General features: G+C 42.9%; 1 protein-coding gene across 4 annotated transcripts in view; it reads right to left on the minus strand.

The window, feature by feature from the left end:
* The window catches only part of GAS6 (growth arrest specific 6), a 157,149-nt gene that overhangs the window by 132,935 nt on the left and 5,578 nt on the right, over nt 1-18,636 (minus strand). For all 4 annotated transcript variants that reach the window (XM_075336420.1, XM_075336418.1, XM_075336421.1 and 1 more), the window contains one exon: nt 18,158-18,324. In XM_075336420.1, coding sequence (XP_075192535.1) covers nt 18,158-18,324 — 167 coding nt within the window. The remainder of the gene's footprint in view (nt 1-18,157; nt 18,325-18,636) is intronic.

Here is an 18,636-nt window from a genome sequence, read left to right on the forward strand (position 1 = left end):
CGTTTTTACCTGCGTTTCCGCAGCGTTTTGAACTGCAGCTTTTTCATGCTAAAAGGCATGCGTTTTGATTTTCCACCAAAGTTTATGGAAAATGGGGATTTCTTGTGCGCACTTTGCAGTTCAAAATGCTGCGTTTAATTTGCATAATTTTGGGCAAAAACTCTGCATTCAAAGAAGCAGCATGTCAATTGTTTTTGCCATTTGGGCTGCGTTTTGCTAACATTGAAGTCAATGAGAAGTAGCAAAAAGCAAGTAACATCAAAATTCCAGCGTTTTACATGCTTTTTGGCTGCAGAAAACATGCGTTTTGGACTACATAAACGCATATGTTGCTGACATCAAAATAATGGGATGATATGTCTCTTTACACACACACACACAGTCCAACAATTAAATTAGTGAAAAATATTAATTTATTGGAATTATAGCGATAAATAATCTAAAACCGCTATAATTATATTAAATATAACTATTTTCATTATGATTTAAATAATTATATTGTTTTCATTTTTTTTCCCTTTTTTCATAGTGTTTGTATGTCTAAACTTTATTTAGTAGTGTCTTTGTAATCAAAACGCATCTGACTTTAAGCAATGGAAACGCAAGTAAAAAGCGCTAAAAACGCGGCTAAAACGCGGTAAAAACACACACGTATTTACCGCAATTTTGTGGTCAAAAGCAACTTTGGCAAAAGCAATTTCTGCCAGAGGATGCGTTTAGAACTGCAACTACAACGACGCAAAGTGCGGACATAGCCTAAGCTCTTCCTCCAACATTAAGTCTCCCTGAATGGCTTCTAGATGACACTATACCGAGCATCGCATCCCCGGGTCTCATAAGACCGGATGACATATTGCGGCCAGACAAATCACAGTAATGCCAGTAGCCAACATAGCTATGGCATACCGTGTATGGCAGGCAATCGATGCATGTTTCAAATGTGAAGGCAGACAGCGGCACTTGCTCCAAAAAGTAAAATGTCCACTTTATTGAAACGTCTTAAAACACGTCTCTTCATGGAGACCACAGGAAAGGGGAGGGGGGGGGGGGTGGAGGGAAAGGTGACGAGGGTAGGAGCTCAAACAACAGCCGGTTTGCGCAGGTGTGTGCTTCCATGGCTTAGGCTAAGTTCACATTTCCGTTGTTGTGCATCAGTCACATGCGTTGCTTGACGCATGTGACTGATGCGTTGTACAACGGATGACAAAGAAAAGAATTTCATTGTCGGACTCAGTTGTGTGCGGGGGGCGAAGCTGAGGACGTCAGTGCCGCGGTCTGCATGGCTGGAGACAGGTGAGTGAGTGAGTGTGTGTGTGTGTGTGTGTGTGTGTGTCTACATGCGTGTACATGCGGAGTGCGGGAGGGGGTGGAGCGCAAGGGGGCGGAGCCGAGCGGGGCCGTGGAGCTGAGGACGTCAGTGCCGTGGGGACTGCAGGGCTGGGGACAAGTGAGTGTGTGTGTGAGTGAGTGTGAGTGTGGGAGTGTACACATGCGGAGTGCGGGAGGGGGCGGAGCCGAGCGGGGAAGTGTCGGCCTACTTGCACACTGTATCCAGGGTAAATATCGGGTAACTAAAAGCAAAGCACTTTTTGCTTGGTTACCCGATATTTATCTTGGTTACCAGCGTACACCGCTCAACGCTGGCTCCCTGCACCCGTAACCACTGTAAATATCGGGTAACTAACCAAAGTGCATTGCTTGGTTACCCGATGTGTATCCTGGTTACGGGTGCAGGGAGCCAGAGAGAGCATGCGCAGCAAAATCCTACGGATCGCGCTGCTCAAAAAACGTTACAGGCTGCGTTGCTCCTGCCCGGCGGTCAGTTAAAAAATGACTGACCGCGACGCAGCGGATGCAACGCAGCATCATCAGTCGCAATCCGTCACTAATAGAGGTCTATGGGGAAAGACAGGATTCCTGCAAAATATTTTGCAGGATACCGTAATTCCTCTAGGCGACGGATTGTGACTGATGCAAAACAACGGAAGTGTGAACTTAGCCTTAATGAGTGGTGAGTCAGTTCTAATTTCCTAAATAGATAGTGCCAAGCTTGCGCCTATTTATAAATAATAATAGAATCCCTGCAGGTTTATTGGCTAACAGCCATAAAACATGCGAGGCAGGGACTTGAAAATGGTGCTTGAGCACCAGAAATACTCAATAGAGCAACGAGCATATCCTTGCCCCCCGATGCTGGATCAAGTATCGAGCAGGCTCACTCAGCACTAGCTTTAAACGTATACCACTATTTCTATCATTCGCTATGGCTTTACAGTTTGTAAAAAAAAAAAACAAAAGTTGGCTGTCTGTAAACCAAAAAAAAAAAAAAAAAAAAAAATTCACTTTGTAGGCTCAGTGGAGAAAAACTTGATTTGTAATAGCGCGTCACAAATGTGAGATTTGCCCATGCCATGAGATGCAAGCAGATGTCCACCCTCCACATATAAATAGGGTGTTGGTTAGAAACTCTATTCAGTCAAATTGTACTTTATCAAATTCCAGAATCTGCACCATAATACACTGCATCGGAGCATGGCTCCTATACTGAAAATGGCAGTGTAAGAGATTGGGAGACAGAATAAGCTTGAATGTCCAGCCTTTGAAAGGTTTATATTGAGTGACTACAAAAGGGAAGATCTCATTCCACTATTCCCACTCAACAAAACTTGTATTAGAGGGAAAAGAAAAAAACACTAAATTTTACCTTGACATACATCAGAAAGACTCACCACAGCATACTATCCAGTATGGAAATGTCAGTGTATCCTGCTTTGTACCTATGTGATTTGTAAGTTGTAAGTTATACTAATTGATATTCATAGGAGAGAGACCTGTACCCTCTCGGCTATGAGGCTTGAAACAAGCAAGTGCCTAAAATGAGTCAGACGTTCCATTACTGAACCACCACCATGATTCTTTTAGACAACCTAATAATTAATTACAGCTATTTTTAGAGATACATGAAATTTTTATACTGAACACTTTAGAATTGCTGGATAGTATAAAAGGTTTTAAAATGATTAGTAGGAGACTGTCAGGCTACTACCATATGTCTTGATGTAGCACTTTGAGCGTACACTATTGGCTCATTACTATCAGCTTCCAAAAATGTCCCTGATCCGCAGAACTACAGTTGAAGCTCTCAGTTTACATGCAAAGGGAATCCGTCACCAGGTTTCTGCTACCACATCTGAGCGCATCATATCGTAGTGGTAGAGACCTTGATTTCAGCAATGTCACACTTACTGGACTACAGGCTGTCATTTCCTGCAGATCTACCAGTTCTCTGAATGCAGAGTTCTGTCTAACCCTATCTCCACCACTAATCAGTAGCTTTATGAGTACATTGTGCAAAAGCAGAAAGCTGTCAATCAATGGTGGGAGCATGACTGGAATATATGGCATCACGCCATGTAGTCCTTTAGTGAATCTCCTGTTGATAAAATGATAATTTTAGAGAAAACTAAGCAGCATAGTAAATTACATATCACTGGAATCAGTGTCTTGGCACCAACCTTATGCTGTTCTCAGATAAAGGATCAAAAACCTTATAGATTCCACTAAAACTTAAGTCATTTAAAATAATTTATCCCCTCCACAGATCAAAGGTCAATAAACTTTTAGGAAGTTGTATAGAATGTTGTATAGGTTGTGCAACACTCTTTGTTCAAAACTGCTGTGCCCAACCCGTGTGGTGGATCTGCAGTTGTTGCCAAACTACAGCTCCAAAATGCCAACCCGTCTAAGCATGATGACGGGAGTTGTAGTTTTCCAACAGCGGCAGGGCCACATTGACACCTTCAGTGGAATTTGCCTATGTAAAGCCCGCTTTACACACTGCAATGTATCTTAAAATGTGTCGGGGGGGTCACGTCGTAAGTGACGCACATCCGGCATCGTAAGGTACATTGCAGTGTGTAACAGCTACGTGCGATTGAACGGTAAAACGTTCATCGCATGCACGTCGTACATTCCTCATGAATTGAATGTCAGGTTGTTCATCGTACCCGGGGTAGCACACATCACAGTGTGTGACACCCCGGGAACGATGAACAGATCTTACCTGCGTCCTGCGGCTCCCAGCCAGCAATGCGGAAGGAAGGAGCTGGGCGGGATGTTTACGTCCCGCTCATCTCCGCCCCTCCGCTTCTATTGGCCGGCTGCCGCGTGACGTCGATGTGACGCCGAACGTCCCTCCCACTCCAGGAAGTGGACGTTCACTGCCCACATCAAGGTCGTATGGACGGGTAAGTACGTGTGACGGGGGTTAATCGTTTGTGCAGCACATTCAACAAAATTGAACGTGCCGCACATACGATGGGGGCTGTTACGATATCGTATGCGAAATTGTAACATGTAAAGCAGGCTTTAAAAGGGAGTTAGGTGTTTTTTTAGCATCATTATAATGGCATCCTGAAATAGGGCTTGGCTAGCCTTTTCAGGATCAGTAACTTTTATTGCTCTATCTCCTCCAGTATTCTTGTTGTAAGCTCTGTTAAATTCAGTGTTGTGTGCCGGCTAGCCAAGCATATGTAAATCCAAAATGAACATTCACTGCTCTCCATGACCATAATCCAGCCCACTTCTTGGCGCCAGCGTTAGCGATAGTAAAAATCATGACAATTATTTATTATCACTGACTACAGGTGGGTATGATTATGGGTGTGGAGAGCAGTGAATATTCATTTTTGACTAGCATCTGCATAACTGGCGCGTGACTGAGTTTACCAGCGCATACAGCAAGAAAACCAGAGAAGGTAGAGCAATAAAAATGACATACTCTGCCTCCCTTGCTTCATACCACTACCCCCTCTCCCTACAGCGAGCCATGAAAGCTACATTTGGACTAGAAGTCGCAACCCCCTTTTCCTCCCAAATTGGGTGGGAGGGGGGGGGAATGAGTCTTTACACAATACACTCACGCACTCCATAGAAATTGAGACAATCTAAACTTGAAAAAACCTCATTGTTCCTTGTAATACATGGTGTGACATAAATAGTTATATTAATTGATAGTGTCCTCAGTGCCAGCGCTTTATTGGTGGTGGTTACTGCAGACTTTCCATCTAACACCGATGCCTCCTACGGAGCCTTCGGAATTAGATGACAAACGTAGGAAGGCAGAGGGCAACGGCAGCTGTCACTTCATGCAGATCTCAGTTACGTCTGAAGGAATCGGGAGTGAAGTGGTCACTGATTTTCTGCAGGGCTCAAAAGACATAAAATGTCACGCAATCCCCAGGAAGACCTACTCCCTTCATCGCTAAAATGGTGTCGGCATCGGAGGTGATTACACAATACTTTTATATAGCAATTGAGAAGGACTTGTCAGAGTAGTGGACAACCCCTTTAATACAAAAATGTCCTAAATGTTTATTTTATGCAATGTAATTCAAGTGTCATTCTTAATGTCCTTGAAAATGACAAAATGCCTTTTCCCAGTAAAAATGTATCCATTGTGCAGAACATAGCCAAGTGATATACAAAAGGACACAATGAGCAACAATTTTAACGCAGAGGTCATAAATTTGTGGTGAAGTACAGATCACAGCCAGAAAGATAAATCAAGGGCAGTGAAATATGAAAATGTTAGTAAGAACACTATCACAAAATACAAACAAATCATTAAATACTCATAAAGGCTGTTCAGCTCCTCAAAGCTTTTCCTTGGAATCTGGACTCATGATACATCTCACATGACACTACTGAAAATGGATCTACACACATCACATTAGAAAGAAATCAGCCAAAATGACCGCTGCCATCTGTCATGATTTAGTTGCAAAGTGCTCACCCTTTGGGCTCGTGCATACGATAAAATATCAGATTGCACTCGGACCAGTGTTATTCAATGAGGCAATGCGCATGCCCAATTTGGCTCTGTAAAGGCTGCTTTACACCTTACGATATCACATACGATATCGTACGCGATCAAACCCGCCCCTATCGTATGTGCGGCACGTTCAATTTTTTTACCGTGTCGCACAAACGATTATTTCCCGTCACACGTACTTACCTGTCCATACGACCTCGATGTGGGCGGCGAACATCCACTTCCTGGAGTGGGAGGGAAGTTCGGAGTCACAGCGACGTCACGCGGCAGCCGGCCAATAGAAGCGGAGGGGCGGAGATGAGCGGGACGTAAACATCCCGCCCACCTCCTTCCTTCCGCATAGCCGGTGGGAGCCGCGGGACGCAGGTAAGCTGCTGTTCATCGTTCCCAGGGTGTCACCTGTGCTACCTCGGGAACATTGAACAACCCGACATGCAATTTTAAGGAAATGAACGACGTGTATGCGATGAACGGTTTTACGTTCAATCGCAATTGCACGTAGCTGTCACACGCTACAACACCACTAACGATGCCGGATGTGCGTCACTTACGACGTGACCCCGCCGACAAATCATTAGATTTGTTGTAGCGTGTAAAGCCCGCTTTAATCGTATTGCACTTGCCAATTCCAGACTATGGGTTCGTAAGAATAAAAAAAAGAAATCGGTTGGCTTCCAAAGGTGGTCAGATTTTCACGCACTGACATAATTTAGAAATTAAGATTTTTTCTTTCATTTTTTTTTAACTCTTCTCCACATCCGAGAAAAATAGATCCCACTCAGATCAGAGTCCGATTAGCATAATTGGACAGTTTTTCTTCGATGGAAAAAATGCGGTCGTCTGACCCTAGCTTACACAGGACTCACCTCCCCCCTGCATTATGCATTGATGTCAGCAGACATCTCATGATCATATCAACATTGAGTGACCTGTCATCTAAAACCGGGTTTTCTAAACTGAACAACGTTAGCAAGAAGTTAAAATAACATTAGTATGAAAAGTATAAATCTGTGCACTATAAAGCACAGGGTTTGCATTATAGGCTTGCTTTACTGTGTGACAATTCTGTTCCCTTAAAATGGCACACAGTTGCAAAAATCAATAAATGAAGCTACTGATGCTAACCCCACTCTCCACCCCTACCCTGGGAAAAGGTCACATGTATGGCTGTAAATTATAGGGGTCAAAAGAAATCCTAGTACAGACAGCCTCTGGCAATATGCTCTAGTGGTACTATTTTTTAATACAGGAACAAAAGACATCTGTTTCAGGGCATGCCGCCAATCAATAACGTAAGTGACGGGCAGTTGTAAGCAAGAAAAGATGCAGAACGGCAAACAAAGTAGTAGAACCAAGATCTAAACACAGCTTTAAGATGGCCATACACATCTGATAGCTTGTTCAGTTTTTCCAGGAAAATCAAGCAGTGGCTTATCTCCAAGGAGCAAAAGTAGACAGTCGGAACAAACTCATTAGCCTGTTGGCTGGTTCTGCCAAAATCAGTACTTGGCCAACTTTAATACATATGGTGTCCATAAGACAAGAATTTAGATTATATTATTCCAGGTTGAGTTCACACTGTTTATAAATCATGTGTTCACATGCCAGAGAGCTGCTGTAGCTCAACAAAATCTCACTGCTACAATTTCATTAATATTTTTACCCTTTTGCTTATATTACTTCAGTATATTTGGGACGACCATACATAGAGGGTCATCAATCACTGTCTGTCCCCAGGGGGGGCTCAAAATGGAATCAAGCAAATGCAGGAAGAACATACAAGCTCCATACTGAAGTTGCCCTTTGTCAGACTGGAAACCAGGACTGCAGGGCAGCAAGAGAACAGTGCTAACCACTGAGCCTCTGTGCCAAATAGATGACATCTCCTGTGCCATAATCTCTACAGTGAGGTTAAAGAGATTGTCCGTCACTTGGGCATCCCCTTACTAAATGAAAGTGCTGCATGAAAAAATGAATAGCATAAACTCAGCTCCTGGACCAGTGATGACTGTGTTAAGTCACGTGAACACTGCAGACCATCAGCGGCCCCAGATGGGCTGCAGTGCTCACACTTCCCTCAGACAAAAGAATGTCACACGAGCGATGACAGGCACAGCACCAACACTTCTGGAACGGCACAGTTGACTAGATGCTGGTTTTATTTTACATAGGGCACAATTTCATATAAAAAATTAGGTTGTTCAGGTAGTGGACAAACCCTTTAAATTAAGTTAAAGTATTTTTAGAGTACTTAAATATTTCTGGAAATTAAAGAAGCACTCCTATCTGTATATTGTTTTAATTAAATGTCTGTAAGTTTCCATTTAATGTAGTGTGTATTAATATACTCACCTACCGCCACGCTGTCCAGTGTCACCACAATTGGGACTAGTCAGCTCTAGTCTCTTACAATGTAAGCCTAATGAGCCTCATTCATAGGCTTAAATTGTTAAAGTCACTTCTGGGTCACATCATGGAGAAGAGGAGCAGAAAACCGTTGGACTCCAGAGAGCAGTGGTAGGCGAGTATAGTATCGCGCTCATACTACATTACATGCACATATACTCACATTTGAATTATATCTAATAAGGTGTGTGTGTGTGTGTGTGTGTGTGTGTGTGTGTGTGTGTGTGTGTGTGTCCGCTAAAGGAATCCGCACCGTCGCATTTACAATCACGAAATTTTGCACAGACGCCTCATGTGACCCAGGGAGCGTCGTAGACTATGTTTTGACAGAAAAATGTAACCCCGTACTTTAAAGTTAGTCTCTAAAATCCTGCCGCCATTAAACTGAATGGAGGTGGGTGCTATAGGTTATTAATAGCAACTGTCAGTGGTTGCTATAGGAACAAAATAAACTGTTAGTTGAAGCTTATGCGTGAGGTTATACCGTATGATGTCGGTGGAGAGACGGGGAAACAGACAGAAAAGAGACAGACGGGGAAAAGACAGACAGACACACACAGAGACAGACACAGAGATAGAGAAAGACAGACAGACACAGAGATGGAGACCGATAGACTGATACAAATACAGACAGAGATAGAAATAGTCAGACAGAGACATAGACACAGACAGACAAGGAAAGAGACAGACAGACAGACCGCAACACACAGAAAGAGACTGGGAGAGAGACAGAGAGACAGTTACTATCCCGGGCAACGCCCGGGTACTACAGCTAGTGTATTATATACACACACATATATAGTTACTTAGGTTGAAAAAAGACCTAGGTCCATCTAGTTCAACCTTTCTCTACTAGTTCTACATTTGGTCACTAAGTCATTTATAACCAACAATGGTGTGTGTACTGAGGAAATCATCCAGCCCTTTTTTTAAAAGCTGTTATAGTATCTGCCATTACTACCTCTTGTGGTAGTGTATTCCACAGTCTGACTGCTCTAACTGTAAAGAACCCTTTCCTATTTAGCTGTCGGAATCGCTTTTCTTCCACTCACAGTGAGTGCCCCCAGGTCCTTACTATTATCTTTGGAAGAAAAAAAGTCATGTGCCAGTCCTTTATATTGACCACACATATATTTATACATATAAATGAGATCTTCTCTGAGACATCTTTTTTCTAAGCTAAACATATCTAACTTTTTAAACCTGTCATCATATGGGAGGCCTTCCATTCCTTCTAGTAGTCTAGTTGCCCACCTTTGAACTGACTCTAACTTCTGAATGTCCTTTTAAAATGTGGAGCCCAAAACTGGATCTCATATTCCAGATGTGGCCTTACAAGTTATTTATAGAGGGGTAACAATACGTTGGGATCGCGGGATCTAATCTCAAAATATATACGGTATCTATATACTGCTCAAAAAAATAAATGGAACACTTACACAACAAAATGGTATTTTAGTGTTCCCTTTATTTTTTTGAGCAGTATATAGATACTGTATATATACACACACACATATTAAATGTATGTATCCTTCATGGTGGCAAAACCGATTCATGTGGTTATATAGCAGCGATCAGAGCCCTTGCTAGCTTCTGCGCCCACTTTGTACACACGTATCCACCACCTTTCATACACATATAATGGGTTAACAAAGCACTCTCAACTAATTAAATATATAGCTTCCATTATATGTGTATGAAAGATGTTGGATATGCATGTACAAAGCGGGCTCAGAAGCTAACAAGGGCTCTGATCACTGCTATATAACTACTTAAAGGGGTTGTGCCACCATAAAAGGGGCTTATAATTTATGTTTTTAGTATAGTTTTCTGTACAGTTCTTCTTTATGTCCTCTTATAATATTTCAGGCTCTCGGATTCGCCTTTTTGGTTGTTTTAAATTAAGCAGAAAACATAATATGTATTTGTCACTTATAGCTATTAAAAAATTATGCCCTATTAAAAAAAAAATAAATGACCTTCCATCTTGTGGAATGAACCCATGGCGTTATTCTGTCTGCGAGCCTGACCAGTTCATCCTAGTGGCCGATCAGCTGCCGCGCAAAATGCAGCTGCTTTCATAATAAAAAAAATAAATAAAAATGAAAAAAAATAAAGGAGTTCACCCACCTCTACACCTCCAGCATGCACAATTTACTGTATGTGAGACTTTTCCAGCGCTCGAGATCCGGAATGCTGAGAAGTGTGCGCAGTGATTGCAGACATACTCCTTGCACCTGTATGAGCATGACTGCAAAAGACCCTCCCCAGGCTCACATATCTCTGACACTTCATCCAGGATCTAGAATGCTGAGAAGTGTACGCAGTGATTGCAGACACTCCCCACGCTCTCACAGGTCTGACAGCTGGGTGAGATCATTCTATAGCACCTGCGAGCACTGTCAGATCTGTGTGAGGCCCTGTGCGCACACTGTGCTTTTACCCGGGTTTTGTTTACATTTTTGCTGCAGAAATTTCTTGAGAAGATGGTTGTAACCTTTCTGCAGACATTCCCCAGCAAAACCTATGGAAAAAAAAATAGCTGTGCGCACAAAGTAAATTCTTTCTGCAGTATTTCTTGAGAAAAAGAATGAGCATGTCACTTCTTTTCTGCAGGTAGCTGAGTTTTTTGGCATAAATAATGGTAAAAAAAACGCAGGGACCAACCTGCGGAAAAAAATGCACCAAAAACGCATCAAAAATGCATGCGTTATTGGTGCGTTTTTTTAACGCAGGTGCGCTAATCTTTCACTCAAGAAATTTCTTGAGAAAAATCCTTTTTCTAGTGCGCACAGGGCCTGAGTGTGTATCATTCTGGATCTTAACACCCGCTGTCAGAGCTGTGTGAGAGCAGAGAGTATGACTGCAATCACTGCACATGCTTCTCAGCACTCTGAATCTTGCTCCCTCTTTGTATGCCAGGGGGATTATTTATTTTTTTTTTTTAACCCCTTAAGGACGAAGCCAGTTTTGTACTTAATGCCCAGGCCATTTTTTGTAATTTTGACCAGTGTCCCTTTATAAGGCTATAACTCTGGAACGCTTCAATGGATCCTGGTGATTCTGAGATTGTTTTTTCGTGACATATTGGGCTTCATGTTAGAGGTAAATTTAGGATGATATTTTTTTTTTTTATTTGTGAAAAAATCTGAAATTTGACAAAAAAAAATTTAAAATTTTGCAATTTTCAAACTTTTAATTTTTATGCCCATAAACCAGAGAGTTATGTCACACAAAATAGTTAATAAATAACATTTCCCACTTGTCTACTTTACATCAGCGCAATTTTTGAAACAAAATTTTTTGGGGTTAGGAAGTTAGAAGGGTTCAAAGTTCATCAGCAATTTCCCATTTTTTCAACAAAATTTACAAAACCATTTTTTTAGGGACAACATCACATTTGAAGTGACTTTGAGAGGCCTAGGTGACAGAAAATACCCAAAAGTGACCCCATTCTAAAATCTGCACCCCTCAAGGTACTCAAAGCCACATCAAAGAAGTTTATTAACCCTTCAGGTGCCTCACAGGAACTAAAGTAATGTGGAATGAAAAAAAAAAAAAATTAACATTTTACCTAAAAATGTTGCTTTAGCACTAATTTTCTTACTTTTTCAAGAGGTAACACCAAAAATTGGACCTCACACTTTGTTACCCACTTTCTTATGAGCGCGGTGATACCCCACATGTGGTCAGAAACCTTTGTTTGGGCAAATGGGAGAGCTTGGAACGAAAGGAGCAATATTTGAAATTGTGAAAGCAAATTTGGCAGAAACAGATTGCGGGCACCATGTTGCATTTACAGGTCCCCTAAGGTACCTAAACAGCAGAAACCCCCCTCAAGTGACCCCATTTTGGAAACTAGACCCCTTAAGGCTTCTATCTAGGGGTATAGTGAGCATTTTGGACTAATAGGTACTTCACAGAATTTGATAACATTAGGTTGTCATATTGAAAATTTTCATTTTTTTAGCAAAAATGTTGCTTTAGCATCAATTTTCTCACTTTTTCAAGAGGTAGCTCCAAAAATTGGACCTCACACTTTGTTACCCACTTTCTTATGAGCGCGGTGATACCCTACATGTGGTCAGAAACCTTTGTTTGGGCAAATGGGAGAGCTTGGAACGAAAGGAGCAATATTTGAATTTGTGAAAGCAAATTTGGCAGAAACAGATTGCGGGCACCATGTTGCATTTACAGGTCCCCTAAGGTACCTAAACAGCAGAAACCCCCCTCAAGTGACCCCATTTTGGAAACTAGACCCCTTAAGGCTTCTATCTAGGGGTATAGTGAGCATTTTGGACTAATAGGTACTTCACAGAATTTGATAACATTAGGTTGTCATATTGAAAATTTTCATTTTTTTAGCAAAAATGTTGCTTTAGCATCAATTTTCTCACTTTTTCAAGAAGTAGCTCCAAAAATTGGACCTCACACTTTGTTACCCACTTTCTTATGAGCGCGGTGATACCCTACATGTGGTCAGAAACCTTTGTTTGGGCAAATGGGAGAGCTTGGAACGAAAGGAGCAATATTTGAATTTGTGAAAGCAAATTTGGCAGAAACAGATTGCGGGCACCATGTTGCATTTACAGGTCCCCTAAGGTACCTAAACAGCAGAAACCCCCCTCAAGTGACCCCATTTTGGAAACTAGACCCCTTAAGGCTTCTATCTAGGGGTATAGTGAGCATTTTGGACTAATAGGTACTTCACAGAATTTGATAACATTAGGTTGTCATATTGAAAATTTTCATTTTTTTAGCAAAAATGTTGCTTTAGCATCAATTTTCTCCCTTTTTCAAGAGGTAGCTCCAAAAATTGGACCTCACACTTTGTTACCCACTTTCTTATGAGCGCGGTGATACCCCACATATGGTCAGAAACCTCTGTACAGGCAAATGGGAGAGCTTGGAACGAAAGGAGCAATATTCGAATTTTGGAAAGCAAATTTGGCTCTATCTGGAATAGGCTCTGAAAATATTCAATATGGTACAAGAACAACAGAAACCCCACATAAATTTCTTTTTTGAAAATTATACCCTGTAATGTATTTATCTAGGGAGGTAATGAGCAGTTTGCCACCACCATTTTGTATGTAGTTGATGCAGCACACGCATGTGCCTATAAGAGTTGGTGCACCATTTGGTCTTCACTCTTCAGGGTAAAATTCCAGGAGCTGGTTAGAAGCTACAGAGACATGGAGCTAACAAACACGAAAATCTTTCCAGGAATTATTACTCACAAAGGGCAGCATGCCCCAAAAATCACATTTGTCGATTATAAAACTTGGTCGAGCTAACAAAACCGTTATCTTGCAATTGGGTATTTTGTAGCAAAAAGAATAGACTTTACTGGAGTGAAGGGCAAAATGTGGAGGAATTAAGTAGCCACTGTGTGGCAAATCTGAGTCTGTTCCAAAGATGAAAGATCACCAGCAGGGCGAGAAGCTTTATTTTTCAAACAAACTAGTCGTACAACGTCTTCCTAGCTCCATCAATCCCTATATGAGGGACGAATGTGCCAAGTGACGTGGTACACCATAACAGGCTCCTACCCGCCAAGGTAGGAGCCGCTATGTGCACAAAACGACCAATATCCTGCAGGTTTCTCAAAATTATGTCCTGTAAAGGAGGTTCGGCAAGAACCATGCAGTAAAGCTCATAGGGGATGAATATGGAACAGCCACATTGTTAGAGATCCTCCAATAAAATTATCGTGCCCGTATCACCAAGATAAATAAGTAATAAAAATTCAAAGAAAAGTTTTGTGTAGCAAGACTTAGTCGTAAAAACCATCAAACTAAGATAAATGGTAAAATAATATGCTTGTGAGTGATCAAGTCCTGGAAAGTTGTCAAATGGTCAGACTTTTCAAGAACGTTAGTGGGGTCCACATTCTGGAGTATGCAGACGTGGGCATGTAGACAAGGATTTGTCTGAATAATAGTTTGATATGGGATGATTGTGGCCTGGAATTATTTGTGAAATGGGGTAAAATGTGTTTTATTGATGAAAATAGTAATAATAATTTTTACTTGACACAAAATAAAAAGAATCTTTACATAAGTTATTACACAATTATGGGGAAAGTGATGCCAATTCAATAATGGGTGGCAGTATGGAAGATTTCAAAGCAGGGGGTGACACAGAGGCCTGGTTGAGAGGGGCACGTGGGGCAGTAGTAGCGAGAATCGCTCCTCCTACCTTGCTTTCCACAAACTCTGCATCTTTTTTGAGGACGATTGTTTGTGGTAGTGGGAGGGATTAGGCTAATAAAATGGCGCTCAGACAGTCTGCGCACATCCTCCGACTCGAAGGCTTCCTCCGGTGCCTCCGAGTCAAAAAGGAGACGCGAGACAATTGTCTCCTGATATTGGAGGAAGGCAAGTGGTCCTTGCGCTTTTTTGTATAGCACAAAACTTTTATATGTGGCAATTTGGATTAGGTAGATTGCTACCTTCTTATACCAGGCCCTTGTCTTCCGCTTGACCAGATAAGGTTGAAGCACCTGGTCGGACAGATCTACACCTCCCATATACTTGTTATAATCTGTCACACAGAGCGGCTTCTGTTTGTCCCTGGTGGTGCCCCTGTCTCTAACCGTCACAGTGGTGTCCGCATGCAGGGTGGTGAGCATGAAAACATCCTTTCGGTCTTTCCATTTCACGGCAAGAAGATGGTCACTTGCCAGTGAGCAGGACGCACCCTTCTCCAGACGTCTGGACACCAACTGTGACGGTAGACCAACTCTATTTTTACGGATTGTGCCACAGGCCCCTGTGTTTGCAGCATGGAGGGCTTTATAAAGGGGGACACTGGTGTAATAATTATCTGTGTACACATGGTATCCTTGCTGTAAAAATGGGGTCATTAGCTCCCAGACAATTTTGCCTGGGATGCCAATTGTCTGGGGGCAGTTTGGGGGATTTATTTGGCGGTCCCTACCTTCATATATAAAAAAGGTACAGGTGTAACCAGTTGTGCTTTCACACATTTTATAAAGTTTAATACCATATCTGGCACGCTTGGAGGGAAGGAATTGGCGGAATGACAGACGGCCCTTGTAACTCATAAGGGACTCGTCTACAGATACATTTTTGTCAGGGGTATACGAATTTAGGAAGGAATCTTTTAGAAGGTTTATTAGGGGTCTCAGTTTATAAAGGCGGTCGTAGTTTGGGTCTGTTCTTGGGGGGGCTTGGTCATTATTACTAAAGTGGAGGAAACGTAAAAGGGTCTCGTATCGGGATCGGGACATTATGGCTGCAAACACAGGGGTGACGTGAACACATTTAGTCGCCCAGTACGAGCGCAGAGTGGGTTTTTTAACTAAACCCATGTTGAGGGTAAGGCCTAAGAATTTTTTTATTTCTGGGACGGTTGTGGGGATCCAGGAGCGGGAATGGAAGGATGTGGGGTTTTGGGAACTATATTGTTGGGCGTACAAATTAGTTTGTTGGACAATAAGGTCTAGAACGTTTTCGCTTATAAAGATTTGGAAAAAATCAAAGGGGGCAAAATTGTTTACGTCTACTTTAATTCCAGGGGTTACTATGAAAGGGGGAATTTGGGGGGCAAATATCACGTTGGGATTCCACAGTGCAGGTGGGACTGCAGTACTTGGGCCTGCCGCTGAACCTTCGGGAGTGACGACGCCTGTCGCTGAAGCTCCAGCAGTGACGACGCCTGTCGCTGAAGCTCCAGCAGTGACGACGCCTGTCGCTGAAGCTCCAGCAGTGACGACGCCTGCCGCTGAAGCTCCAGCAGTGACTACCGACTCCGCTACCATCGGGTTGTGGGATCCCGTGGAGGAAGCCGAGTCATCACTATCTGAAAATCCCTCAAATTCAGAGGCTGACTCCGTATCTGTGCCTGAACTGCTGGCGGCAAGCAGCGTGTATACCTGCTCGGCAGTGAATGATCTGCGAGCCATTACTTTATTTTTTTTAAGTTTTTTTTTTTTACTCTGAACCTAACCCTGATCCTAACCCTAACCCTGATCCTAACCCTAACCCTGATCCTAACCCTGATCAAAGAAAAAAAAGAAAAAAAAAATCTAACCTAAGGGGGTGATGAGGATAGTGGGGTGAGGATAATTGGGGTGAGGATATTAGGGGTGAGGATATTTGAATGATTTTATAATAAAATGCTTTTTTTTTGTTTGACAAGAAGCAGCAGCAATTGTAGTCTCTCTCTCTCTCTCTTCTCTCCCAGATCAACTACAAGGGAGAGAAGAGAGAGGCAGACCCAAATGCTGCCATTTCTGTAAATATTTTGGGTATTTGATCACTGTGATAGGATCTACCACAGTGATCAAATGCCAGGAACCAATGAAATTGAAATGAAATGGTTGCTATGTAGAGGAGGCAGATTAGGACGTGGGCACACTGCACATGCGCGCGCCATTTTGGAGACAGAGAGAAGAAGAGGGGGGGCCGCGGGGGACCTGTAATTTTATTGAGGTACCGGGGGAAACCGGAGGGGACCGTGGGAGCACACTTCTGTCCCATCTGACATGTTTGATCACGTCGGATGGGACAGAAGAAGATGATTTCAGCGGGCGCATGTATTGTATGCGCCCGCTATTTGACAACCTGGAGGGGACCGGTGGGGACATTGATGGGACTGCTGGACCGGGGAAGGAACGGGGAGGACCGGGGAGGACTGGGGAGGACTTTATCTTACATCTGACGTGTTTTGATCACGTCAGATGTGAGTGAGATTTCTCGGCGGCCGCATACAGCTTGCGGTCGCCATTTTGGAGACAGAGAGAAGAGGGGGGGCCGCGGGGGACCTGTAATTTTATTGAGGTACCGGGGGAAAACCGGAGGGGAACGTGGGAGCACACTTCTGTCCCATCTGACATGTTTGATCACGTCGGATGGGACAGAAGAAGATGATTTCAGCGGGCGCATGTATTGTATGCGCCCGCTATTTGACAACCTGGAGGGGACCGGTGGGGACATTGATGGGACTGCTGGACCGGGGAAGGAATGGGGAGGACCGGGGAGGACTTTATCTTACATCTGACGTGTTTTGATCACGTCAGATGTGAGTGAGATTTCTTGTGAGTGACATTTCTCGGCGGCCGCATACAGCTTGCGGTCGCCATTTTGGACGCCGAACACGTGGAGGCGGGCGGGGAGGGGGACCGGAGGGGATCTGGGGAAAACATTTTTCTCCCATCTGACATGTTTGATCATGTCAGATGTGAGAAAAAACATTTTTCACCAACGATTTCATTTTCTTATAGGTGATCGTTGTTACACTGTGTATAACGGCGATCACATGTCCGGGGAACGGAAAAACCGGCCCGAATCATAATCTCCAGGGTCTCAGCTACCCCCGGTAGCTGAAGCCCCGGAGATTTTGCACCTCTGGGGGGCGCCATTTACATTTTTCTGACCGCCGTTTTAAAACGGCAGAAAGGATTAAGTACCCTTTTTTGCTGCCGTTTTAAAACGTAATGCAGTCGTAATGGGGTTAAGATGAAAGCAACTGTGCACAGGTGGCCACTGCCATGGATGGATAAAGCACACAAACATAACCATGGGGGGCCAATTACAGAAGAAGAAAGGTTGTTATTTTAACAGAGCATAATTTTTAATAGCTATAAATTATGAAAATATTTATTTACACATTTTCTGCTTAATTAAATGTATCTTTTATGGTGGCACTACCCCTTTAGATGCTGCTCTCAGTAATTGACAGTCACATCTAAGCACTGGGGTCCTGGTTTCAAATCCCACCAAGGACAACATCTGCAAAGAGTTTGTACGTTCCCCAGTCTTTGCGTGGGTTTCCTTCGGGTTTTCCGGTTTCCTCCCACACATAAAAGACATCCTGATAGGGAATTTAGACTGAATGCCCCAATGGGGACAGTGATGATCATGTATATAAGTGAAAAAAATAAATACTTACAGTTTCAGGGTCATTCTCAAAAACTTCCCTGGCCTCCTCTTTACTGCACGTCTCTTCTACACACTCTCGTTCTAAGTGGCCTTGCTTGGTTTCTTCAAATATATGGTAAGCCCTCTTCACCCTGGGGCGAAGGAACTGTGCTGCTTCATTGGCCTGCAACATGACTCCTGCAGCCAACAGATAAAAAAAAAAAACATGCAAAAATATTATTTCATCTGTGGACACATTTCCAGGTCATGTCACGGAGAATGGATAGCAGTTCTCACATTAAGTCACAGCTGTCGAAAGGGTAAAAGCTAACACTGCCTACAAAGCTATTAGGGACTTCTACATAGACTCATGGTTATAATATATCATTTTCTTCAAGGAGTGAATAATTAGTCAATCAGTGTAAATTATTTTTTTTTCCTGCTTATTACTGGTTAACACTGCTTTTATACCTGTCTGTTGTCACTTAACTCCGCTGATTGCGTTTGGGT

Source organism: Anomaloglossus baeobatrachus, chromosome 2 (genome assembly GCF_048569485.1).
Source record: "Anomaloglossus baeobatrachus isolate aAnoBae1 chromosome 2, aAnoBae1.hap1, whole genome shotgun sequence".
Taxonomy (NCBI): domain Eukaryota; kingdom Metazoa; phylum Chordata; class Amphibia; order Anura; family Aromobatidae; genus Anomaloglossus; species Anomaloglossus baeobatrachus.